Genomic DNA, 27759 nt, shown 5'->3' with positions numbered 1-27759 from the left:
AGCTGCAAGAGAAAAGCAGTTAGTTACCTACAAGGGAGACTGTCATCTCACTTTTCAACAGAAACACTTAAGGCCATAAGGGTTTGGCATGGAAATATTCAAGATGATGAAAAGCAAGGACCTACAACCAAAGCTGCCTCACCCAAATGGAGGCTATCATTTAAAACTGAAGGAGAAATAAGGTGCTCTCAGACAAGACAGGTATGTCTGTTTTTACCTCTTACTGAAGATAGTACTGTAAGTCCTAGCCATAGCAATCAGAAAATAAGAGGTAAAAGGTATCCAAATTGGAAAGAAGTAAAACTGTCTTTATTTGCAGATGATATGATACTATATAATAGACATATGAAAAGATGCTCAATGTCACTAATCATCAGAGAAATGCAAATTAAAACCATGAGATGTTGCTTCACATGAGTCAGAGTGGTGATCATCAGTAAATCAACAAACAAGTGCTGGCGAGGATGTGGGGAAAGGGGAACCCTTTTGTACTGTTGGTGGACTGCAGACTGGTACAACCACTGTGGAAAGCAGTATGGAGATACCTCAAAAAATTAAAAAAGGAACTGCCTTATAACCTAGCCATTCTACCTCTGGGAATTTATCTGAAGAAACCTGAAACAACACTAATTTGAAAGAACATAAATAGCCCTATGTTCATTACAGCCTTATTTATAATCAACAAAATATGGAAGCGGCCCAAGTGTCCACCAGCAAATGAGTGGATAAAACAACTGTGGGACATTTACATAATGGAATACTATCAGCCATAAAAAAAAGAAGATAATTTTACTCTCTGCAATAGCATGAATGGATCTGGACAACATTTTCCTAAGTGAAACAAGCCAGTCAGAGAAAGGCAAATGCCATATTATTTCTCTCATATGTGGAATCTATTGAACTGAACTAACAAGTAAAATAGAGACAGACTCATAGATAAAGAGCTGGCTGACAGTTCTAGTGCAGGGTTAGGGGGTGGACAGAGCAAAAAGGAAAAAGGACTTATGGATGTGGGCAACATTGTGATATTTGACAGGGGCAGTTATTAAGGGGTATAAATGGTAATAGACAAAATACAATAAAAAGATGACATATTTCCTCGGTTTACTTTCAAGTCACCAGGTATCCATTAAACACCTACTGCCTTGGGGACACAACATAATTTATGTGGTCTCTGTCCCTCGAGTAGTCTTTTTCTTTCTTTTTAAAAAAATATTTTAATTATGTATTTTTAGAGAGAGGGAACGGGAGGGAAAAAGAAAGGGAGAGAGAAACATCATGTGTGAGAGAAACATTGATGGATAGGTTGTCTCAAACATACGCTCCAACCGAAAAGCCGCAACCTATACTTGAGCCCTGATGTATTCCAACCAGAGACCTTTGGCTTTTAGGGATGATGCTCAACCATCGGAGTCATGCTGGTCAGGGCGGGAAGTTATCTTTTTTATACTAAAGAGAAAATAAATGCTCAAAGTGCACAGTTCAAACAAACTTGCAACCAAAAATTAAGCTAGTGCCACAGAAATTACCCGTTAAGTAAAGCTATTCGCAAATTTAAGTTATCTAAGATGTATATTAATACAAACGCAACTACCAATTGGGAATGCATTTATTTTCACATCTACACAGAAAACTGCTACATACAACTCAGGACATCAATAGGCATTCTGGAGAAATTGTAAATTTTTCCTTTGTCTCCGCCTCAGATGTCTTACAAAACCTGTGACAGCGATCCGCGAAACCAGGGCGAATGAAAACTTGCACTGGAGACATGAACTGGCTTGTGTCTAAGAACTGGGAGGACAACGTGGTGGACTCAGCGAATACCTGCATCTGCGAGGCGAAGAGAAGCGCCGGATCACGATTATGAACGAGATTGCTTCCGCAGCTGCAGAGGCGGGAACCAGGGACGTCACCTCGAAACTGACCTACCCCCCAGCGCGGTTACCTCTGGCAGAGGCTGTGGGCAGAAGGCGGCCTTTGGCGGGGGGTGGGGGGGAGCCACCGTGATGCAGGGCACAAAGCAACCCAAGTTCCTGCAAGGCTTCCTATGGCGCCGCTTCAGGGCATTGAAGACTCCAGACTCTCGGGGTCGCGCAGCCGGACACCAGCTCAGACGACAACATCCGGCTCGGCGGGCCCCGGACCACCCAGTCCAGCCTCCCCGGTCCAGCTCCGCAGGGTCGACCCTCCGCGGCCGGCTAGCCGCGTCCCGGGCCTGTGCGTCACTTCCGGTACACGCGCCCGCCGGCGGAGAGGGACCGGCCCGGCCGGCGCGCGCCGCTGCTCAGGGGCGCGCAGGAGGGCGGGGCGGGGGAAGGGGGAGTGTCTGCTTGCGGCCACCGGTCGGTCCTTTGGCTGCTACCGCCGCTATCTGTGCCGCCGCCCGGGCTGGGGAGTTCGGGGAAGCTCTGCGCTCAGAACCAGCCCAGTGTTCCCGCTGGTACTCAGGGTATCAGCTCCTGGAGGACTCACCACCCTGACCTGTGCTGAAGCGGGAGTTGCTTCTGCCTGTGGAGCGGCGGGGACCGCCCCAGCCCCCATTCCCCTTCCTGACCCCTTCTTTCTACTGCCCCAATCATGGGGAACGCGGCAACCGCCAAGAAAGGCAACGAGGTGGAGAGCGGTAAGTCAAGGGCCGGGCCTGGGGACCCTCGGGACAGGCCGGCGCGGTGCGCTGAGCGCCCCTCTGGGTTGGTGCCTCGAGGCCGCGGGCATGGTCCAGGCCTCGCAGCCACGATCGGGAGTTGCTTGAGGGGGCTCTGGCGACCAGCTACTTTCCTGGTCTACCTTCCTCCCTCCAGGCGTGAGGGCTGGCCGGGAAGGGCCACATGTAAAGAGGAGGGAGCGAAGCGGTCTCTGCGATCCTCTTCTCAGTAGAGAGAGGGGGGACTCACTCATTCTGAAACACTTCCCCAGATATGGTTCGAATAAAGAAGTACCTTGTACCATCCCGGCCCTCGCTTTCCCGCCCCCCACCCCTTCTTTGGGAGCCACAGGTAGTGCTTTGGGCAGAATTGGCTCTTTTCCCTCCATCACTATTGCAACCCAACCTTATCACCTGGCTCTCGTAGGTGACGTTAATCCTGAATGTGAAACTATGTTTTAAAGATCCTCCCTCTTCAGAATAGGAATGGGAAATATGATAAAACTAAACTGGCAACTTTGTCAACTAGAGGGAAAAAAATGCAGTGCAGGCTTGTTTTTCTTAGGACATTCAAGAATCTGCTGCAACTTAAAGGTCACTGGGAGTTGAAGAGCTTCCAGAATACGGTGGATTTCTTCTGAGATCTGAAAGTGCAGAAGGCCACACTTTATATCAAACAGCAAAAAACAAAATGAAAAAAAAAAACCATGAAAATGGAGTTTTTGTACGGCTATACAGATACACAGTGGGGGCAAAAAAAATAATTTTCCTGCCACCTTCTAAGTTCTTCTAACTGGGCTAATAAATTCACTTGAGACAGATCAACAGGAGAAAATCTCCAAGCTTTTTACTGATGTAGATTTGCAGGTACCATAACATATGAAACCTGAAGACACATCGGGCAGTTGAGGTTTATATGCCATTTTAGATAAAGAAGTGGGCAGAGTTCTTGGATTTTAAAGAGAAAGTAGGCAGTTTACAGGTAGATGAAAAGAGCAAACGTGGTAAACAAATTCTTTCTGGGCCACCCAGAAACAGTGGGACATAGAGGGAAGTCTAACAAACAGGCTTTGCTACATTTCTCCCTGTCTGACACTTTTAGTTTATATTAGGATGCTAAGGTGATGCTCTTTTCCAGTAAGCAAGTTTTTGTATCTGAATTCCTTTAGTCAGGTAAAGTAAGAGGGTCAAACTTTCTCTCTGAGTCTTTTTTTCTTTATAACCAGCTTAAAATGTGCCTATATCCCAAAAGGCACATTTTGGAGTGGCAAAACTTTGGTCCCTCTCAATATATAGTAAGTATATCAGGACTGTTGTGTAAAAAAAATTTATTTGCCTTTGTTGGGTTCATCTCAGATTTTAAAATTCAGAATGACCAAATAACAAGTCATATTTGTTATATCACGAGGAGTAAATCACATCTTAGCACCTGAGGGAATGCCCGATAATTTATTCAAGTTTGTATAAACAGTATCTTTTAATGTTTCTATGTTTGTAACGTGTTTAAGGCTAACTTTGTAATTTAGCATGAAAGAAATAGTTTTTTCTTTTTTTTTGGTATCGATAAAGCAAAATTGATTTGGGAAGATTTAGTCATTCATTTTGTTCAAATAATGAGATTAGGTTATATGGTGTATGTTTCACTAATAAGTGGTTGGGGATAATTTTCAGGAGCTCCAGAAAAGTTGGATGTACAATCATACGAATTATCAATGAACACACTTTAGTATGTGATATGGAGATTTTAAAAAGCCATTGTAGAGGTAGAACTTTAATTATCTTTTTTCAATTGTACAAATGCAGAAACTAACTGTACTATATTATAAAATATAAAGAATGTAGAAAGTGTTGAGTCAGTTGTGCCTGATGAGTTGTCGTTTTCCCTTTTAATTTAAAGCTGTGCAAATTTAAGCTAAATCGTGTTAATTGTATTACAAAAAGTGTGATTGGTAATTGAGTCATATCAGTGATTTTTATCAGCAAGTGCTGGCCTGTACAGTATTCATATTGATAGCAGACTCTTCTGTGACCTGTACACAGTAGCCTCACCTTATCGACAGTTGCTTTTTGTCAGTTACTCACGGTCAACCGCATCCCAAAAATATTAAGTGGGAAATTTCAAAAAAAAAAAAAAGAAAAACAATTGATAAGTGTTAAATTTGTCCTATTCTGAGTAGCATTGTGGAATTTTGCACCATCCCACTCCATCCTGCCCAGAACACGAACCATTCCTCGTGTTCAGCGCACTCACTGGGAGTGGCCATCTTGGATATCAGGTTGACTGTCGTGATGCCACAGCGCTTGTCTTCAAGTAACCCGTATAGCAGCCTAAAGCTGTGTCACAATACTTAGGTCATTCCCCTCACTTCATCTCATCACATAGGCAGTGTACCATCTCATGGTATCACAAGAAGGGTGCATGTAGTATAATAAGATACTTTGAGAGACAGACCACATTCACCAAACTTTTATTACAGCATATTGTTGTTATTTTTATTTCATTATTAGTTACTGTTAATCATTATGCCCACTTTATCCACTAAACTTTATCATAGGTATGTATGTATAGGAAAAAATAGTATATATAGGGTTCAGTGCTACCCACAGTTTCGGGTACCCACTGGGGGTCTTGAGAATGTATACCACATGGATAGGGGAAACCACTGTATTTCTGTCATTAAGTGACCAAATCAGTTCTCCCCTAGATGGTAATAATCTGAAGCTCATAGCTATGGGATAATGTTGGATATTTGCAGAAAACCTAAGAGAAAAAATGTTTACCTAAATATTTTTAAATTGTTCCAGTGAATAACTTACTTCCTAAGATTTAACTATTAGTGATATCGTGGTACGTATGTTTGCCAGCTTTTTATGTAAGTTTATTAATGAAAACCAAATGTCATTTTAGTACTTTGAATAAATCCTGTGAGGTGATAATAGAAAATATTAAATAGTTGTCTCAAAGTTGTCCCTATGAGGGACAACTATTTGAAATACAACAGGTTGATTTGTCATTTTTATTTGGGGCAGTGTTATCAGGTGTGTGTTGCTGCTGTTCTACTGTAGTGAACAAAGCCGTGTTATTGATATATCTAAAAAGTTAATGAGAGAACTTGACCAATTATATGTTTGTGTTCTTTTAATTACTCTTGAAAATACATACCTTTCAAAATTTGAATGTACTTATTTAAACTTAAGTGGATACATAAAAGCATGAAGTTTTAGGAATGTAAGTGATCTCAGAGATCAGCCTATGTAATCATTCCATTTCAAAGCCAAAGAGCCTTAGCTCTGAAGAAGCTGGAGTTGAGAACCTACTATTAGTGATATCAGAGTGAGGAATTGGCCTGACTCCATTCTGCATCACTAAATAATCAATTAATATGAGGTCTGTCCAGAAGGTATCCAGCCATGTAATATGAAAAATAGAGACATTTATTGAAGAATATACAAGAAATATTGTACATAGGACAATATGCCTCAGCCACCTTCAACATAGGTACCTTGTGATCTCACACAGTTCCCCCAGTTGCCCTCAGCTGCCTCATTTTATTTTCCTGAATCTCATTGACAGTCTGAAAGCTCTTCCTTTTTAAAACTTTTTAAAGTTTTGGGAAAAGCCAGAGTCACAGGGTGCCAAATCTGGGCTTTAGGGTGCTGAATCACCTGAATGATTTGATGTTTTGCCAAAAAACCCTGCACGAGATGTGATGCATAGGTGGGTGTGTTGTCATGATGAAGCTGCCAATCACCAGTTGCCCATTGCCCATAGCTGTGGCCTTCTGAATCATCGCAGAGGAATGTTCATACTTAACACAAAATTTGATGCAGATTCGTTGCTTTACTTACTCAGTTATTTTGAATGGGATGGCCACACAATACACATGCTCACTCAACTGCATCTCCTCCCCCCTCCCCATTGACTAGTACAGTGAAGTCATCATTGTTCACACACACATTCCAGTCCACTCTCCTTGGCCGCCAGGTTACATCAGTGTCGTGCAAACGTTCTCTTTATATTAACAATGGCTGGACTTTTTCCAGACAGACCTCATACATATATTTTCAAAATGTCTACCAGGTATATTAGTTTCATTTGGGCATCCTGTGAGTAAAAGCTCAAGAAATTTTCTATCTAGTGTTAAGATTGAATGTGAACATACAAAAGTTAACTGAAAAGCAATATATGATAGGTGCTAACCTCATAGAGAGTGAAGTTAGACCTCTGAAAACTACCAATAGGAAAATGTTTGACTTTAAAAACTGATTTTAAACTATCAGGTTGATTGAGATTTGAGGTTTGATTTGGACTATGTTTCATATAGGTGACTCTGGAGATTAATTTCTAAAAGTATTCCAGAAGACGAAACTGGGCATTTGAGAACAGTCTTGGTTATCTCAACAACCTGGTGCCTATATCATATTCTGTTGAAACTTACTCCTCTGCTATTAAAATTAAACATTTTTTGGAGTACGACTTAAAAGCTGGAGAGATTCCATTCTCATCTCTACAATTTCAGGAGATGACATTAAGTTAGGCACCTGTTGTGCTGTAGTGAACTAGAAATTTGTATTGATATGTCTTAAAACTTAAAGAATAACTCTTACCATTACATGTTTGTCTTTTGTATTTTTTAAAAATTACTCTTGAAAATAAATATATGCATTTCAAATTTTAAATGTAGTTGTTTAAACTTCATCTAATATGGAAAAACATTAATGTTAAAAAGCAAAGGGTCAAGTCAAGGAACGTGTATAAAGGACCCATGGACAAAGACAAGGCAGGGGGAGGATTGAATGTGGGAGGTAGGGGTGGGTAAGGCAGGGGAGAGTAATGGGGGACAAATGGGGACAACTGTAATTGAACAGCAATAAAGAAATTTTTAAAGATATAAGTAAGTATATAATTTTCTGAGAATTTTTTAAGCTCTTGTCATTCAAAATTGTTTTGATTATCCAATCTCTCTCTTTTTCATTTAGCCACAGTCACCAACATAAAAAAGACATGCCACTTATTTTAACCTGTTTGTGTTTTTGTTTATTTCATTAAAAAAATATACCCCACAGTTTTCCTGTAATGGCTTTATATTGCACTCTCATGGCAAAGGTGTTAAGGCCTGTGGGTGAAGTGTTGGTAGAGACTTGGATGTAAATCCTCCTCCAGTGGTTACAAGTGGTAGAACACACTGTGTAACCTAGTGTTTACATAATGATCTTTGAATGTTTTCCAGAGTATCTCTCTGTCTTAAGAACTTAAAGAGAATAGAAATTAATCAGTGTCACCAGTAGACTAGGTTCAAACAAAATGCAAGTTTCATAACAACTACATTTTTAATTGATTCTGGAGGGATGGGAAGGAAATAAGAAAGAGGGAGAATACATTGATCCGTGGGTCACCTCTGGCATGCTCCCCAACTGGGGACCAAACCTGAAACTCTGGCATGTTCCCTGACTGGGAAGCAACCTTTCCGTTTGCAGGACAACTCCCAGCCAACTGAGCCACACCAGCCAGGGTATAACAACTACATTTTTTTTGAAGGCTTACTGTACGCCAGGTTCTCTAAGTGTGGTGCATGAATAATTTCAGTTGATGTTTTTAATCCTATGAAGTAGTTTATTTATTTATTTTATAGTTGAAGAAATGGAGCGTCAGAGAGCCTAAATGACATGCTTAAAGTTGCAGGTCTAGTAAGTCAAGGTGTAGCATTTGAACCTAGGCAGCTGAGCCCCAGACCCTGAAATCCTAGCTACTGTGCCAGACCTCTGGGTTCCCGGTGGAAAAGCTGGCCCTGAGACACACAGCTTAGATTTTACGTTGTTTCAGTTCATCATCAATTATAGAAATTTTGGTTGTTTCAGTGGTGCCTGTTTTTGGATATATTAAATGAGAGTTGTTTTTTCCTTGTAGCATTCTCTAGATTCAATTTTTTTATCTGTACAATGAGGACAAAGAATTAAATTACCTTGAAAGTCTTTTCAGATTCAATATGCTATAATTTCAAATTAAGCCAGGTAAAATTAATTTTATATACTGAAAATATTTAGTACTATTTGTATTTCATTATTTTTTTGGTAAATGTATGCCTTTCCCTCCTGTTAAATAGCCAATGAAAAAATTAATATTTGAACTTGTATTGATTTTTTTAAGTATTTAGAAACTTGGTTTTTGCCATAGTTGAGAATAGCACTATTTGACTTACTTTCTGCTGTGATGGAAGTGGTCCTATCTGTGTTGTATAATGTGGCAGACACTCAGCAGCATGTAGCTATGGAGCACTTGAAATGTGACCAGGGTGACTGAGGAACTGAATTTTTAACTTATAGGTGGTTATTAGTATTTGGGATGTTGGACAGCACAGATGTAGAACACAGCTGTCTTTACATAAAATAAAAATGCCAATGCATCATTCCATCATTTTGGGGGATTTGTGGGTCCTCGTAAGTGTAGTGTAGATCAACAAAAATCTGGATTTGTTTTTTCTTGTACTAGGAATTGACTTATTTCTTCAGCATTTTCTCTGAATAAGCATTTATAAGCTTAGTGAACAAATTATTATAGTTTAGTAATTTGTAAAGTTAATTACAGAATTACCTTTTGGGCTCTACTAGAATTAAAATTTTATAGCTTTTAATACTGAATCTCAGTGAATATATTTTTATTGAAAATTTTTGTAGATTTAAATGTTGATTAGAAACAAAGTGATCTCATAGCTTACTCATATCTTTAAACTTTTCTGTTATAGACTTTTTTAAAAATGAAAATGAGTAGCAGGTATTTGTTCTAATTCACTGGATTAACAGAAGTATTTAGGAATAGTCTTCCTTGGGTTGCAAAATAAGAAAAAGAATAAAAAAGTCAAAACAAACAGCAGTGCAATTTCAATAAGTACATATTATCTCATCCAGTTTTGTAATTCATTTTGTGCATATTATCTACTATATAAAGTTATTTTCTGTTCAGGAACTATTTTTCTTGTTCTCCTGGTTAGTGACCTCCACTTAGATATAAAAGATTGTGGCTTTTCACTGCCAGCAGCAGGGTGACTGGAGGCATGAAAGCCAGCTTAGGGTAGAAGCCGGCCCTGACTGAGCAGCAAAAGCTGCACATGAAAAGATCCTAGGTGAGACAGGGTAGCTATTCAGATCCTGTCAGACAGTCAGGAGTGGACCATAAACCATTCTGATATCCCATTGAATTAATAAAATAAAACAATTAGTGTAACTTATGAAATTATATATCTAGGTGATAATAAATGTTAGTACACATATGAGATCAGATTTCCTTGGGGGAAATAAATCTTGTTTTTAATGAAAAAATTATGTTAAATAGAAAAATATGGAATTTATGGGAGGTAAATATACCCAAGTCAATATATAATTTTGAGTATTTTGTCTTTATTTTAAAAATAATTCCTTCAAGAGTATCCTGTATGGTTCTTTTCTTTGTCCATCTATTCATTCATTTATTCTACACAGTTGAGCTTCTAATATAACAGCTGTTACAGTGCTTTCATAGAAGTTCAGTGGGGGAACCTATTGGAAGTATGGTCATTTATACTGGGGTGGGGAGTGGAGGGTTCAAAATGACTTCAAAGAGGAGGTGAGCCCTGAATAAGAGCATTGAAAATGGTAAACGTTCAATAGCAGGACTGATGACAGGAGAAACGTGTTCTGAGTAGAGGGGACACAGAGTGAGCAAAGATGCAGAGGAGTGAAACAGCATGGCATCTTCAGGAAAAAGAAGTAAGCTGCCCATTAGGACGAAATGTTAGAGGATAGGGTCAGTGGTAGGGAAGAGGGGAGACTGTATGATAAAAGGTGAGACCGAAGATATGGACAGAGGCTGTGTAATGGAGTTCATCCCATAGACCACAGGTGGCAAACACAAGGCCTGCGGGCCGAATCTGGCCCTCCACCTTGTTTTATCCCGCCCAGCACCTTGTTTCTACCCGGTGGCAGCGCCAAGCTCCTTGCCCCTAGTTAAGGAGTAGTTACATTTATACAGTCCTAAAATTACATTTGGCCCTTTGAAGGCAACCTCGAGACTGATGTGGCCCCCAATGAAAATGAATTTGACACCCTTGCCATAGACATTAGAGAGCTATTAGAGTCTTTGAAATAAGGGAGAGACATAAAATTTGGCTTTAGAGGGATTGCTTTGGTGGTAATGTGAAGATGAGTCACCATGGAAGGAGGTGGGTGGAGGCAGGAAGATTAATTAGAAGACTTTCTTACTCACAGGAGGGGCTTTCAGGGACTAAGTCAAGGTGTTAGAGGTAAGGATCTAAAATGTGGGAAATTTGGAAGAGTAAAGTGAGCAGACTGTACTTAATTGATAGCATGTGGGGAGTTAGGAAAAGAAGGAATTAGAAATAGCTCCCAAGTTTTTAGCTTCTGTATCTTGGTGGGTGGATTGTGATTCCAATAGTGAAGTCAGAAATGAATATATGGGGAAGAGCAGATTTGTGTGGGGGGGGGGCATATTGAACTCAGGGTGCCAATGGCATTTTTGAGAAATTATATCTTATTGGTTATTTAAATTTTAAAAATTTTTTAATTTATTTTGTTTTTAGCGGGGAAGGGAGGCAGACAGAGAGGGAGAGACACCAATGTGTGCTTGCCTCTTGTGCATTCCTTCTGAGGACCTGGCCCGCAACCCAGGCATGTTCCCTGACTGGGAATTGAACCGGTGACCCTTTGGTTCACAGGCTGACACTCAGTTTACTGAGTCACACCAGCTAGGGTTGATTGTGGATGTTATTTTAGTTGCCCAGCTATAGTCAAGGGGGTGTGACTTTGGATGGTCAAGGGTTCTTTTCTACATTTCACCCTCATTTTGTTCCCCTTTTTAAGTCCCCCTATTTAGAAACTATAAAACTATAATATCTGATATAAGTTCTATTAATATTAGTTAAGAACTATAGCTACTAAAGGTTCAACTTTTTTGTTTTGAAAGTAAAAGCTAAAGCACTAATGAGAACAGTATAACTTTTAAAGAACACAAATTAATTTAAAGTAAGATGAAATATTACTTTCATAATTAAAGTGTGCATCCTGTAAAATATTGAGCTTTGTAGTCACGTGGAATAGTGGAAAGAACATGTAAAATATAATACAAACATATATTATATTAAGTAAATCAGTTTTCTTCCTCTAGAGTCTTTCAAAATACATACTAAAAAGTTAAGGTGTAATTTAAGTAAGAACATGAACTTAGACTAAGAAAAATCTGTTTCCTAATACATTCTGTTAATTCATTTTGGACAAATATTTTAATGTCTCCAAGCTACACTATAAAATTAAGAAAGATGGGTTTGATAGAGGCTGTGATGTCTTTATAATCCAACGATTCCAATGTATTTATTAAAAGAAAAAAATGTGCATTTTAAAAGGAGCAAGTCTTGGGAATAAATTATAGAAGGTTCTCATAAAATAATGCAGGTGAAGAAGTGGTAAACAAGTCTCAGTGTGTGCAAATATAAGTTAATTATTTAGGGAAATTTTTTGATGTACTTGAAGAATGATAGTCTCTAAATTTTGACTTAAGAAATTTCTGAATCACTGTCTTGGCCTTTGAAGCCAATCTCATGTTCTACAGATAAAGGGACTATCTTTAATTTTTGGTCATTAGAGTATACTAGAAATAAAACATAGCACATTCTACTCTTAATATAAACCTTTACAGTATGACATGTAGTGTGATGTTTTGTGTATAATAGATCCAGAAAGTTAAGATCAGGGGCAGCTAATAGGAGTTAAGAGAAAGGAAGGGTCTATTGTATGAGAATAAACTAAAGAAACAAAACAAAACAGAACAAAAAACTTCAATCTAGAAAGATTAGGGCTACATTATCAAAGTGTATAAATCAAGTAGTATAGACAGAAAAATATACTACTTTAATAAATCAAGTAGCATATAAAAATATACTCCAAGGGCTTGTTCACCTAAATTTGAAACACTAGATCTCATAAGCTATTCCGCAAAATTTATAAAAGTTAGTTGTAGAGCAAATGAAAGGATGTGCAGTAAAACATAGATAAACTAAGCTTAGAAAATAAATATATTTAACTGTTTTGCAGTCATTTATGTGATAAGTAAAACATTTGTGCTTATACATTTTGTTAGTATTTTCAGCAATTGCTAGGAAAATTTATCAGGTTTTTTTTTTCTCTTAATGGGTTTTGTTATCCCTTTAGCTTTTACAGCTACTCTCTCAGTAGCTGTAAAAATCTATTAAAAAATAGATCTTCACCTTTTTCTAATATTGAGGCTTATTATTATAATGCAAATAATAAATTTTTCCCTAATGTGGAGGTATAGCATAAATATTGATATTTTAATTTGCTATAATAAATCCATTCAATTATTTTTAAAAATTTTTAGATGATGGGAGCTAAATAGTTGTCTTTATGTAGCTCATAGACCATTGGAAGATCTAGATAAGTAAATGAGAATTTTTAGGAAGTATAATATAGTATGTTTCTTATAGTAATAATATATTTCATGTTTTGATTGTAATGTAAATTAGCTTCAGAAATGCTCTGTATCAATGCAGATGGTTTTCTGAATCAAATGTGGGACTCATAAAAAGAAATATTCACTAGTTGATAATTCACAGTGATGAATGTATGACTCACTAGCATATTTGACAATAGGGCTGCCTTAGGAAATCCAACATAGATGTCAGGTCTTTGTCTGACTTGCTATAACCAGCTAGTAAGTTCCAAGCTTTATGGTCATGGTTTAAGGTTGTATTCTTTGTTGCCTACTATTTATATGATGTTAACTTTTCAATGACTCCTGAAACTTTTCTTTTCCTGTAAGGCAACTGTTGAATCTAAATCTTGAAGTCTTTGGCAAATCTGTATTCCCATCTGGACTTTGTCTTCAAAAAAACTAAAGATACTGTCTTGAGAGCTCATTATTTTAGGGCTTTAACAAAATGAGTATTCAGTTTCTATACCATATTATTTTTAAGTATTTTACTACATAGCATCAGCAGACTGTTGTGCTATGTGAGCCACAAACTTGAGAGAACATGTTTATACAGATATTACTTAGCTTCTTTTGTAGGAGCCAGTTCTACTGATAATTTAGCTCCTTCAACCTAATCCTAGCTCAGCTCTTTAGATAAGTAAAAGACATGAAAAGTTAAACTGGGGAAGAATATGAATTCCTGTTTGGGCTGTAGTCTTGATGTTACTAAATAAACCATAGTTTGACAGATAGAATGACACAGAGACATAAAAGTCTTTTGTTTGTTAGTCATTCACTCATCTTGTCCTTCTCAGCCAGTACTTATTGAGTGCCTACTTTGCACCAGGTGCTATGCTCATCTGGAAATGCAAACATGCAAATGAAAATAAGACTTGGTTTCTTAAGCTGTGGGGCTAATACATACAGATATTTATGGTAAAGTTCACAATCATACACAGGCACTTGAGATTGATACTTGGGTAAAAATAAAACAACAGCTTATATAGGAATAAGTATAGAATTTCTGAGATCGCACTGGGAAGTAGGCTATAATTGACTGAAATAGAAACTGGCTTTGAGTCCATTTTGGATATATTTACATCTGTAATTGTAGCACTTACACCAACATTGATTTCTCAGCTGTACCTCCTACTACACATTGTGATCTGTAAGGGGAGAGGCAGTATCTACATTGTTTAATGTTTTGATCCCTAGAATTTGGCACAGTTCCTAGCTCATAGTGGAAGAAGCTAAAATCATGGATAGGTAAGTGAATAAAAAGTTCAAGCCTGTTTTAGAAGTATTTAGCCCCCACCCCCTCAGTCGGCAGGTACTTTCTTTGTAATGTTGAGTATATTGATTATTTGGGTATAGTAGTCAATTTACTTGATAAGAAGATACCTCTTTCCTTCTCTTCTTAGCACAAAGTTTATTTGACATTTATATGTCAAAATTATATCACTCTTAATTGGTAGGGAGAGATTGGTCTCACTCTTCAGAGAGGAAGACATTGGATTAGGGAAAAGCATTGTGTTCCTAATGGCTGGGAAAATTCCTGTTCACTTGAGGCCTGCTGTGGTCTGAATGTTTGTGTCTCCTGAAAATTCATATGTTGAAATCCTAACCTTCAAGGTGATAGTATCAGAAGGTGGGACCTTTGAGAGGTGATTAAGTCATGAGGGCTCTGCCCTCATGGATGGAATTTGTGTCCTTGTTAAAGAGGCCTGAGAGAGTTCTCTTGCCCCTCCTGCCACACGAGGATACATTGAGAAGATGACTGTCAGTGAGAAAGTGGGCTTTCCCAGACACCCTGTCTGCCAGCCCCATGACCTTGAACTTTAACCTCATCAGAACTATGAGAAATAAATTCCTGTTGTTTATAAGCCACCTAGTCTATGGTACTTTGTTATAGCAACCTGAACAGATGAGGCTGCTAACCATTCAGCGTACTACCACTGCTATGTTCCCATCCTGTTGCAGCCATTCACCAATCTTTTGCAGATTAACATACGATTGAGTTTAAATACCTATCTTTTCTTGAATGAAAAAAATATATATAATTGCATATTTAAGTGAGAATGTATTCTTACTGTCTGTGGAAATGTAGCATTTATTGACAGCAAATATTAATTTATCTGAGAAAAACATCAAATTATTCCCCTTGCCCCCTTTTTAAAAAATAAGTTAACTGACTGCCCTTTGAGAATTTAGAACCCGGCTACATAGGTGATCAGAAGTTACTAACCCGAGTACTTAACATTATTATTCTAGTATCTGGATCATGCTGAGATTCAGAAAATAATAAAAGTGTTCTCAAAGAGGCAATAATGGGTGTAACAATGTATTTATATATGCTCACTGTTACTTTTAAAATCTTTCCTAACCTGCAAAATGGAGATAGTGCTGAGCCGTGAGATTTAAGTATATATGTTTCTGTTGGCATCTAGAATATGATAATAAATAGTAAATATAGCCCTGGCTGAGTGGCCCAGTTGGTTGGCACATTGCCCTATACACCAAAAGGTTGTGGGTTTGAGCTCTGGTCAGGGCACATGCCTAAGTTTCAGGTTTGGTCCCTGGTTGGGGCACATACGGGAGGCAGCCAATCAATGTTTCTCATTCACATTGTTTTCCTCCCTTCCTGTCTCTCTAACATCAATAAATATCTTTGAGTGAGGATTAAAAAATAGTAAATATAATGTTTTAAGGGAAATCCTTAACCACTGTTTATATAGAGTGAGCACATTTTTTTAAACAAGTTTGATTGCCAGTCAATGGACAACTAGAAATAGTAAATAAATCTAATGGAGTAATTACACATTATAAGGAGATCATTTATATTCATAATCTCATGATCTTCTAGAATAAAAAGGTATAAAAATTCAGGGAGGAATTTTAGTTATCCATTAGAACTTTAAAAATTACATAAAATAGCTTATTTCTCACAATAACCTTATGTAATAGATACTATTATCATCATCTTCATTTTTTTCTGGTAAGAAAACTAAGACTTAGAAAAGTTAAACAAGGTTACACAGCTAGTTACATGGCACAGCTTCATGTAATGCAGCTGAGTTGATCTGATTCTGGGACTTCTACTTATAATCAGTGTTACACTGTTCCCCTAACATGATGATGATAATTTTCTTTTAAAAATTGTGCATTTGAAATTGTTCTAGAATCCAAAGGGCCCTTAGAGGATCCTTGTACCTGCCTATCACCTTGTTGGAATATTAGTACTTAGCTTTCTCTGTGTGCCAGGCATTGTTGTCAGTGCTGCATGATACCTCCTAATTTAACTTCATAATCTGTTGAGGTGCAAACTATGATTGGTTATTTTTTAAATTTTTTATTTATTGATTTCAGAGAGAGAAACATTGATTTGTTGTCCCTCTTCTTTATGCACTCATTAGTTGATTGTGCCCTGACAGGGGATTGATCCCACAACCTTGTTCTAACCAACTGAGTATCTGGCCAGGGCCTGGTTTTATTTTATACAAGAGAAAATATAGGTGCAGAGAGGTTAAGTAGCTTTTCAAAGCTACATAGTTAGTAAGCAGTAAAGCAGGGGTTTGAACCTAGGCAGTGTAACTCTGAAGTCTTTGTTCTTACCCGCATGCCATGTTGACTACTTTTTAAAAACTTGTACATTTTTTTTACTTCATTTACTTATCTCTTTCATCATAATCTTTCCAGTGATAGTAAACTCATTACTCTACAAGGCAGTGTAGCAGCTGGGGTTACACTAGAGAAATGATGTCAAACGGATATATATTAGCAGATATATTGCAAAGAATTGACTTACTGATTGTGAGGTCTGGCTAGGCAAGTCCAAAATTCACAGAGCATGCTGTTAGGAAGGGCAAGCTGGAACTCGGGGCCACAAACTGAAGCTATAGTCCACAGCTCAATTTCTTTAGGGAGCCTTCAGTTTTAAGCAAAACTGAATCAGGCCTACTGAGATTATCTTGGATAATCTTTACTTAAAGTAAACTGATTATGAACTTTAATCACATCTACAAAATACCATCAGAGCAAACCTAGGTTTGTGTTTGATTGAATTGCTGGAGACTGAACCCTAGTCATGCTGACAATGAAAACCAATCATCACATACTCTGGTTTCTCTTCAGATGGTAAAAATCTTCTGCCTTTAAAACTGATCATCACAAATCAATAAATAAAACAGATGATCACAGACATTTTTGTTTGTTTGTTTGTTTGTTTGTTTGTTTGTTTTAACCCCAGAGTGTGTATAGGGAAGAGTGGGGAAGTGGATTCATTTTCCCAAGCTAGAAATGGAATCTTTTATTTTCTTTTCAACCTTCATTTATTTCTTGATCACTCCTACCACCTCCTCAACTCCACCCTGACCCCACAGTGTACATAAACCACATTACCTTTAAAAAAAAAAACACACAAGCCTCAAAATAAAAGGTACAGAAATTACTGAACCAGGAAATCTATGCTGAGGCTACTGTGTTTGAACATAAAGTTGATCACTTTTTATATGGCAGTGTAACTAGTTTTGCTGTTCATGGATTTCTCCTAAGAAGCTAGAAATTGAGAGGAAATCCAGAGAAATTTCCAGGCAGATTTTATTTAGTTTATGCTCCAGCAGGAGAGAGTCAGCACAGAGGAAGGAAAGGCCCTCTGAACTGAGTTGGGGGCTGGCTCTGCTTGGCTTGCTTTTATAAGATGGGGATGAAGCGGGCTTGGGTGAAAAGGCAGGCTTTTAGAAAAGGGCAGATTTCTGGAATTTTCCATTTCAGGGTTGGCGGTGTCCTTTCCTAGCTGTGCTGCCCGGTAACTATGGCAAGATGGCCGACCGCTCATTACCGCCAACCTAGAAAATGTGTGTAGCATTAAAACCTTGATCAGCTGTGCATGTGGGTCAGCAGTTTAAGCAGGCAGTTAGAAGTGAGATAAAATCAGCTACCTCTGAGAGTTTTTGAGTAGAGAGTGGAGGGGTGATGACATTTTGTAGTCAGCTTATTCTGACCACCTGGTCTTAACTTGGCTTCCTAGCCACCAAGTATTTTATGTTCCTTGCCCCAAGGCCTTATATTGCCTCAGTAAGGGAGTCACACAGTGGAATGTCTTTCTGAATTTACTGACATTATAACAGGAAGTTAGCATGTAATTCTTACAGGAATTTAACTTATTAAATACAAGGAGCATTGGCCCACATAATTGATGAGATAATTAGTGTTTAATAAAATACAGAATTCTCTCTAGATTTTTAGATGCAAGGAGGGTTTTAGAGAGCACTACCTGCAGATATATATGTGTATATAAAATATTTATATATCTTTACATTTATCCTTTTGATAAATAAAATTTAAAATGCTCTAAGATTCTTTTTTTATTTTATTTTAATCATTGTTCAAGTACAGTTTTCTCCCTTTCATTCCCAATCCAGCCCCCCTAACCCTCCCCACTTCCCTCCCATTACTACCCTCCCCCTAGTTTTTGTCCATGTGTCCTTTAAGTTTGTTCCCGTGAACCCTTCCCATTGTCCCCTGAAATTCCCTCTTCTCTCCCCTCTGATCACTGTCAACCTAAACAACAAAACAAAGAAACAAGAAAAATATAACCAAAGATACTGAAATAGAGGACAGGCTGACAGGCTCTAAGATTCTTTATTAAGACATAGATTTAAAGTGATGCAAAGCGACATGTCATAAACTTTCAACTAGACTAAAAGGCTATAAGTTTAAGTGCCACACAGACCCTCTCCGTTAGACAGTTGGAGTTTCTAGAAATAAGGACATTGTCCTGTAGCAGTAGCCTTACCTGTGGCTCAATGTAGAGATCTCAGGAAAAAAAATATAAGTGTGGCTTTTGTCTATTGGAGTTGATGTAATTTGATCATAAGGAACCTACAGAGTATTTAAAGGAATTTTATCACTCAGATTGAAAGGAGCAGAGAGCTCATAATGGAGGAAAAAAGTCTCAGGGACTTTAGCCTCCTGTGGACAGCAAAGAGGCTGAGAAGCTTGTCAGCTCTAAATATAGACCGTTTCTTATGGAAAATGAAAAACGACTCAGCATGCAGTCTAGAAGCCACCGAGTAAAGCTGAGAGATAGAGAACCACCCCGGGACTAATCAGGGAACTGGTGACATGTGCCCCACTGGATCTCAGAATTGCTATTGACCAATGACTGTTATGTGCCTCTTATTTCTCCCTTTTTGAATTTCCCATTGTGTTTTCTATTCTGGTCTCACTGTTGTATCATATATTTACTCTGTGTTGGGAAGATAACTTGAATCTTTAGTTCACAGGTCTTCAGATTAGAAGAATCATTCCTGAGGAGCTGCATCTAAGAATCTAGATCTGAGGGGCCTCATCTATACCTGTCTGCACCTGATTTAGACTAGACCCTGGACTTTGAGCCAATGTTGTAATGGGATGACAGTTGTGGGGGCTGGGGGGTTGAATATATTTCGAAAATGGAAGAGTGTAAACAGTATGTGGCCAGAGGGTAGACGGTGATAGAGTAGAGAAGACGGCAGATTTTTAACTACCCTTTTCAGTCAGAGGCATAGTTGATTTCTTCACCCCATTCAATCTGGGCTTGGTCCATGATTGTTTATCCAGCAAAATATAGTACATATGATGCTGAATCAGTTGTAGGCTTATCCCTTTGAGAGAACTGACAGCCTCTGCTTTCAAAGAAGCTACCTACTATGTAAGAAGTTTGGCTATTCTGAGACCAGCCTTTGTTAGAAGTTCAACTAGCCACTTGGAGAGAAAGAGAGGAAAGTGCACATGAGGGGAGAGAGGGAGAGAGAGGTTGAGAGAGAGAGAGAGAGAGATTGAGATTGGCCACATGAAATAGTAGCACCTGGCACTAGACAAGTGAGCGAAGCTTTCTTAGACCTTTCAGTCAGGTCAGCCTTCACCTGAAGCCAATTGAGTGAGCGGCTCAGCCAGCAGTGAGGATTGAGATTTGAGATATGACCTCAGTTGGGCTGCTCCCGCCATACTCTAGCTGTTTCAGCCACCAAGTTTGAACCCCAGACCCCAGAGAGAGATGAACAATTCCTACTGTACCTTGTCCATTCTTGAGCCACAGAATTGTGAGCAAAATATAATTATTGTGTTAATAGTAAATTTTTGTATTTGTTACATAGCAATGGATAACTGAAACACAAAGGAAGAAACTGCAATACAGAAAAATTCTATCACCTGCCCAGAGACAGTAAGAACTATTGTCATCAATTATATTTTTAACTGCCTATGTCTCTGTTGTTTCCAGAGGACCCTCCAGAACCTCTGTCCATCATTAGCAAACCTGTCTGTACCTACAGTTTTTCCATGTAATGGAAGTTTACTCCCTAGCACCTTACATTTGATAGTTGGACAGTTATAGGTAGCATAATTCCTTGACTTAACTACAGAGTAATAATATAATTTGACTTAAAGCTGGGTACTATTTTATTTTTTTTAAAATAAATAAATAAATAAATAAATAAAAAATAGCACTGTTTTTAAAAATAGCTGTGGCTGGTGTGGCTTAGTGAATTGAGTGCCAGCCTGCAAACCAAAGGGTCACCAGTTCCATTCCCAGTCAGGGCACATGTCTGGGTTGTGGGCCAGGTCCCAAGTAGGGGCACTTGAGAGGCAACCACACATTGGTGTTTCCCTCTCTCTCTTTCTCCCTCCCTTCCCCTCTCTAAAAATAAATAAAATCTTTAAAATAAATAAATAAAATAAAATAGTGGTACCTTCTCTTATGAGCTCTTTGAAAAACAGATTCCTCACAAAAGCTTTTAGTTAGCATCTGACTTAAAATTTCTTACAGGAAATTCAGAATAATTTATATAATATATAAAAAAGTAAACAAGTTAGTACTCATAAATCATTGAAGTTTTTCATCAAATGTCCTTCTAATTGCACTGTTGATTAGAAGTCTTCTTCTTGACCATTCCTAGAACAGAATTCTACCCCGGTCACTTCTCCCTTCTGGATAGTTTCTTCTGGAACATCCAATTCCTTCCCACCTTCTTAATATGCAGAGAAACTTCTCTCACAGGAAAGTCAATCTGACATCAAGGTACTGATACTTGACTTCTTTTTAAACCTAGAGTGAGTTTATTAAACTTTTTTTCTCAAAGAACTTTCATAGTAACTATTATGAAAGTGAAAATTTCCACTTATCATTACTTATATATTAGAAAAAGAGAAGAAAATCTCAACCAGAATCCCACCATTCTCAGATAACCACTGTTAGCATTTTTTCTTCAATATAGTAGTCCCCCTTTATCGGCCTTTTCACTTTCCATGGTTTCAGTTACCCACAGTCAACCACATTCCAAAAACATTAAATGGAAAATTCCAGAAATGAACAGTTCATAAGTTTTAAATCTTGCACCACTCTGAGTGGGTGATGAAATCTCACGTCCTTCCTGGGATGTGAATCATCCCTCTGTCCAGTGTGTCCATGCTGTGTATGCTCCCTGCCAGCGAGTCCCTGAGCAGCCGTCTCGGTTGTCAGATAGACTGTTGCAGGACCATAGGGCTTGTGTTCAGGTCACCCTTATTTTACTTAACAATGGCCCAAGCACAGAGGTAGTGATGCTGGCAATTTGGATATGCCAAAGATACACCATAAATTGCTTCCTTTAAGTAAAAAGGTTTGTATGGATGGGAAAAAACTTAGTATGTATAGGGTTTGGTGCTATCCTTGGTTTCAGGCATCCACTGGAATTCTTGGAATTTATCACCCGTGTATAAGGGGGAATTACCATATATCCTTTTTAAAAATACATGGGTGAGTTTTAACAAAAATGGGATTATGATGATAATAGTATGTGTTCATTATGTGTCAGGCACTATTATAAATGCTTTAATCAGGTTTATTCCATATAATCTGTGTCATAGTCCAGTGAGCTCTGTACTTTTATTAACCTCTTTTGCAGGTGAAGAAAGTGAAACAGGTAAGTAATTTACCCAAGCTCACATAACTGGGATTCAAATGCAAGAAGTCTAGAATTTAGAGCCTGCACTTTTTAACCATTAACCTAACCTGCCATCTGTATTAATACAGTGACTTATTCTTTAGTTTTATTTTGTTTTCTTTTTATTTTTATGTTATGAATTTTTCCATGTAGTCAGATACTGTTTTGTAGGAAATTTTTTACATTCAATATATTAATTTTTTAAAATAATAACGTGTATAGAACTAATTTTTAAACTTCTACTTCAATAGTAACCATTCTCTCTACTTCCAATAGCATTGGTCCATCAGTTTTGCTCGTTTTGTGAATTTAATCATATAGTACATACTCTTTCATGACTGGGTTCTTTTGCCTGACAGTTTATAGAATTCATCCCTGTTACTGAGTATAGTTGGAAATTGTCCGTTCTCTCTGCTGTGTGGTATTCTATTGTTGGAGTATATCACAACTTATCAATACTGTTGTGGGGTGTGATAAGTGTCCATTTGGAGTTAATATAAATGATGCTCCTGTAAACATTCTAGTACATGTATTTTGATCACTATACATGTGCATTTCTATTGAGTATAGTTGTAGACATTAAGCTTTAATACAAATAGTTTTCTAATGTGGTTATATCATTTTGTATTACTACCAGCAATGTATGAGAGTTTCGTTGCGCTACATTTTTACCAACTTTCAGTTTTTCTTTCTTATTTGCTTTACTCATTGTGATAGGTGTTACAATGACATTTTAATGATATATGGTATTCCATTGTGTAGAGATGTACCATCTTTTTTAAAAAGCTCTTATTTAAGTTATCTCCATTTTTTGAAAAATATAAATATGAGGTTAATATTCTTATAGATTTATTTCTTAAATTTCTGGTACATGTTTCTAATGCACATAATTGTACAAATAATATGACAGTTTGTTTCACTGATATAAGAATGAGTTATAACTTTTACAACTTCAGTTACTTGGTAAAAGATGATATCTCATACTTTATGTTTTAATTTTATCTTTAATGTATTTTTTACCATTACCATTTAGTTCCCTTATGCCTGCCTCCTCCCAGCAATTACCACACTGTTGTTCATGTCTATGAGTCCCTTTTTCTTTTGTCTCAATGCCTTCACCACCTAACCTCCTGCAAGCTGTTATCCTGTTCTCCATCTATGAGTCTGTCCCCATTTTCCTTATTAGTTCAGTTTGTTCCTTAGATCCACATATGAGTGAAATCATACAATCGCCAAGATTTTGAAGCAGCCCATGTGTCCATTAGTAGATGAGTGGCTAAAACAACTATGGGACATTTACACAATGGAATACTACTAGGTTGTAAAAAAGAAACAACATTTCACCCTTTGCAACAGTCTGGATAGACTTGGAGAACATTATGCCAAGTGAAATAAGCCAGTCAAAGAAAGTGAAATAAGATATCTCATATTTTAAATTTAAATTAATTTTATTTCCAGCAAAAGTTGAAGATTATATTTATTGGTAATTTTATATTTTTAATAAACTGTTCTCATCCAGTGCTTATATTTCTATTGAAATGGTTGTGAATGTCTATTTGTTACCACTATCAACCCTTTCCTGGCTCTATATGTTAGAAACTTTTCCTATTTACCTTTAAATATTATAAAAAGTTAAGTTTTTATATAAGCAAGTTTATATTTTTATATAAGCAAGTTTATATCTTAAGTTTTTGTCTTTGATATCATGCTTTAAAAGGCCTGTTAATATATTCAACTCTTGCATTCTGCTCTCTCGTTCCCATTAGTGTTGTATGTTTGTACATATGCACATTAGATGTATATTTAATTTTTTTTCATTTGAAAAATAATATGAAAATGTCAACTTACTCCCTCTCTGCTATATTATTTTCTTTTTCTCAAATTCCTTTCAAAACAAACTTTGTAAGTAATAAGCAAACTTCACAGCTTCCACTTTCTTACTTTCTGTTTACACTTCACATCCTTAGTTTGATTTTTATTCCTACCTGCTCTGGCAAGCATCATCAGTGATCCTCAAGTTGTTTCTGTTTGCGAGGTTTTTTTCCTTTATAATAGAGTTTCTTTTTTGTTGTTAAGAAAATTTTTGTGCTTTTATTGTGTCATGAGGCATTGAAACATCTGAACAAATCAATATCTGGGTGGTGAGGCAGCTGCTTCGTCCACTTCTTTGGGTTACTAGAGCAACTTGTCAGTACATTAAAGAGAGAGAGAAGGAGGGAGAGAGCAAGAGAGAACTTTGTGCTGGTACAATACAAACTTCTCCTGTCAGATGTAACTAGTGTAGCATCCAAACATCATGCACAATACCCAGGGAGCAGTGGCGTATTGCACCCACTCCCACTGCAGCCCTGCTCATTTATTCAGAACATCTGATATTTGGAGCATCTGGAGGAGTGTGAATAGTGTTGGGAAGAGGAGGGTACAGGAAACAGCCTGAATGCCTGGCTGGGAGGAGGCCAGGCAGAGTTGTGCGAGGCAAGCCTGAACATTGGTGCAAACCCAAGCATTGCTGATGTTCTTTAACAGGAACATCTGGTGGCACCTCATGATGGGGTCTTCATCGGCCTTAAGCTGTCCCACAGCCATGCTGATGGTACAGCTATCTGTAATGGGCTGATGGTCCTGTGCCATGATGCTCTGCTGGACTTTCTGGAATAGAAGGCTAGACAACTTCTCCACAATGGCAGCTTTCCCCTGGAATTGGTGTCCTTCCCACATAAGGGATGACGTGTCAATGTAAATTGCACCTAGTTGGATTCTGTCATTGTCAGATAACTGATAGTAATATTGAATGAAGCTGGATCCATTCTGCTCCCAAATTGGCCTGCCTCCCATTCCGGAGTGTCATCAGCCTCACTGAGACCTGAGGAGCTGGTACAAGGTGGCGGCGGCAACCCCATGAGTTTCCTTACTCTGTTGTATTTCCCCAAATGAGTCATCCACACAAGTACTTCAACTACTGCTACATCGTGTTGCTGTATTCTCAACTTGGTGACCAATTCATATCTTGTGTCTGTTCTCCAGGCGTATCTGATTTTTACTGGGCATGTTCCTTGAAAAATCAAATTGAGGAAAGCATCTTTTACCTAAATCTATAACCCCTATTTTGGTACAAATGGGGAAATTCCCTGTCATGTAAGTCAGAAATCTGGGAGTCCTTCTTAGACTTTTTCATTTTCCTTATCCCAATCTCTCATTGGTGATTGGCTGTTATTACTGATTTATCCCATCATTTCCAATTATACTTCTAGCTTCGTTAAGATATTTATCATCTCTTTCCAAGATATCTAAAATAGTTGCTTAACATTCTCTCCACCTTCAGTTATCTTTACCATCTCCCTAATCTGATCTGGTTACTCCCTGCTTGCTTTTATGCTTTCACTGGGCCCCATATAGGATAGGGTTGACTGTGGTGTGTATAGGATAGGATTATTCTTAGCCTGACATGTAAGGCCTGTCATGATTTGGCCTCTTTCTCTTGTTTGATTTCCTTCTTATTCCCTCCTTTTATAGTGCTTTTTACGACATGATTCCATGTGTTCTCATAAATATGTGGACTCTAATGAACAAAATAGAAACTGAGGTATAGATATGTGGAACAGACAGCCAGCTGTTGGAGGGGAGGGGAGAGGACTGGAAGAAAAAAGGCGAAGGGATTAGCCAAAGAATATGTACACATGACCCATGGACATGAACAATAGTGTGGTGATGGCCTGAGGGAGGTGGGGAATGGGGGGCTAGGTGGAAGTAAAAAAAGGGGGGAAATGTGGGGACAACTGTAATAGCATAAAAAATTTAAAAAATAAAGAAAAAATATTAAAACTATTCTTTCCTGACTGATGTGACTTGGTTGAGTGTTACCTTGCAAGCAAAAAGTCGCTGGTTGATTTCTGGTCAGGGCATATGCCTGGGTTAAGATTCATTCACCAGTCAGGATCCGTGTGAGAGGTAACCAGTGTTGCTGTCCCTCTCTTTTTCCCCTCCCCCCCAAAAATAAATAAATAAAATTAAGCACATGCACACACAAAAGCACAATAAAATATCATTGTTACTATGATTTCACTGGCATTGTTGCTGACTTTAACACTGAAAGTTGTGTTCAGAAATGTGCCCCAAACACAAAATTATTCTTTCTCTACTGCTAGTGAATGTTCATTCAGATATTACACATCAATTTTTACTAGTTTAAGTAAAACAAATCAATTTACTATTGGAAAAATATATGGGGTTAATTTAAAACTAAAAATGATTTTGTTTCTGGTTTCCTGCTTGGTGTTATCCATATTGATACTTTCCATTAGTATGGATTATTGAAGATTTGATTAGTATGGATTATTGAGGATTACTGTACCTGATCTGTTCTTCCATTATTTGACATTATAGAAAATCTCACAGGAATTAACCAAGGATATAAATAGTATCTATGCATAATTACCAATTTCTTTATTTTATTTTACTTGGTAAATATGCTTATTTTTAAGCTATAATTTTTGAAATGCACCCCCATTCTTTTCTTTCATAAGGCCTTTACCCATCTTTTTCCTATCTGGAAGTCACCTTATCTCATCTCTTTCTGTGTAATTAACCCTTCGTCACATCCTTCGCATTTCATTCCAATCATTCTGTTTTCAGGAAGGTGCTCTCTGATCTTCCTACACTAGGTTAAGGTCCTTTCTTACATATTTTCATAGGATCGTGCCACTCTTTTCATAGTACATTCTTTCTCACTGAACTGTTATGTCTGTTTTTTCTCTTCATGAAATGTAGCACATAGTACTGTGCTTGGCACATAGTGGGCACTTAAGAAATCCTCAGTAAGTAAAGAGCTTCTTGATAGGCAAAGGAAGATAATCAGTAATATTTTTCAGAGAGATGCTTTTTAAAAATATACACATAACAAGACATATCTAAATGTTACTGTAAAAAAATCTCTACTCAACCTATGAAATGATATACCAACTGGTACTTATATTTTTTATTTTGTATTTACCTCTAATATAAGATTGGGAAGATTGTCATTAAAACACTTCTGCTTTGGTAGTAGAGAATATTAATTATTTCCCTGGAGATAATTACAACTATGTACTTCAACTTCAGGCCAGGGTTTATTTGTTCTCTTAAGAGCAATATGTTAATGAGAAACTAATATTACAAGGGAATTTGGCTCAAAGACAGTGAAATGGAGATTGTTTTGAAGAATTGAGAATATATTGGTATAGCACTGAATGTCTGTTGTCAGCATTCCTATCAGCATTGGAGGTGAGTGTCCATTTCACAGTAGATAATGTCTTAAATGGATTGCTTTGCAATGTGGCTTGCCTCGTTTGGCTTTTGCCTTAATCTCATTGTCTAATTTTCCTAACCATTCTAGAATGTATGCATCTATTTCACATGTCCTCCCAAGAAAGGCAGCTAGGGGTCTTATTTGTATGCATATTTCATACAGTTCCCAGGAAACCAATGCAAAGTACTCCTAAGATGGATAATTAAGGTCCTAGGTACAGGATTCAAGGAGTATGTTCAGAGAAGTGTTCTGGCACAGAACTCAAAAAGATGGTGCTCCAAATTCTCTAAGAAAAGGGATTGACTGGAAATATTTCCAGTGCATAAAACTGACAGGATTAAGATCCAGAATAAAAAAATATAAGTTGATGAAAAATGAGGAAGAAAAA

General features: G+C 37.7%; 2 protein-coding genes and 1 pseudogene across 2 annotated transcripts in view; 1 reads left to right on the top strand and 2 right to left on the bottom strand.

Moving 5' to 3' along the window:
* Nucleotides 1–1604: 1604 nt before the first annotated feature.
* On the bottom strand, nucleotides 1605–2544 carry LOC123816401. The gene is made up of 3 exons (XM_045835318.1): nucleotides 2448–2544; nucleotides 1949–2283; nucleotides 1605–1833 (listed from the first exon to the last, which is right to left on the bottom strand). The coding sequence occupies exons 1-3, from the start codon at nucleotides 2542–2544 to the stop codon at nucleotides 1648–1650; spliced, it is 618 nt and encodes a 205-aa protein (XP_045691274.1). The 3' UTR covers nucleotides 1605–1647.
* PRKACB (protein kinase cAMP-activated catalytic subunit beta) overlaps nucleotides 2322–27759 on the top strand; it is a 110192-nt gene continuing 84754 nt past the window's right edge. The window contains exon 1 of the mRNA XM_045835349.1: nucleotides 2322–2626. Coding sequence (XP_045691305.1) covers nucleotides 2581–2626 — 46 coding nt within the window. The 5' untranslated portion in view covers nucleotides 2322–2580. The remainder of the gene's footprint in view (nucleotides 2627–27759) is intronic.
* Nucleotides 24448–24922, bottom strand: LOC123816547 (annotated as a pseudogene).

The sequence above is a fragment of the Phyllostomus hastatus genome, unplaced genomic scaffold (genome assembly GCF_019186645.2).
Source record: "Phyllostomus hastatus isolate PE091 unplaced genomic scaffold, TTU_PhHast_1.1 phas_contig_209, whole genome shotgun sequence".
Taxonomy (NCBI): domain Eukaryota; kingdom Metazoa; phylum Chordata; class Mammalia; order Chiroptera; family Phyllostomidae; genus Phyllostomus; species Phyllostomus hastatus.
The sequence above is the reverse complement of the archived record's forward strand: the minus strand, read 5'-3'. Positions and strand labels throughout refer to the sequence as shown.

Excerpts from the sequence above, each read along its gene's own strand:
- LOC123816401 (XM_045835318.1), bottom strand. The coding sequence starts at position 2,544 with ATGGGGGCTGGGGCGGTCCCCGCCGCTCCACAGGCAGAAGCAACTCCC. Across the intron at positions 2,284-2,447 it reads TCCAGGAGCTGATACCCTGA|CGGCGCGCGCCGGCCGGGCC; the intron begins GTACCAGCGGGA and ends GCCCCTGAGCAG. Across the intron at positions 1,834-1,948 it reads GCCCACAGCCTCTGCCAGAG|ATGCAGGTATTCGCTGAGTC; the intron begins GTAACCGCGCTG and ends TTCGCCTCGCAG.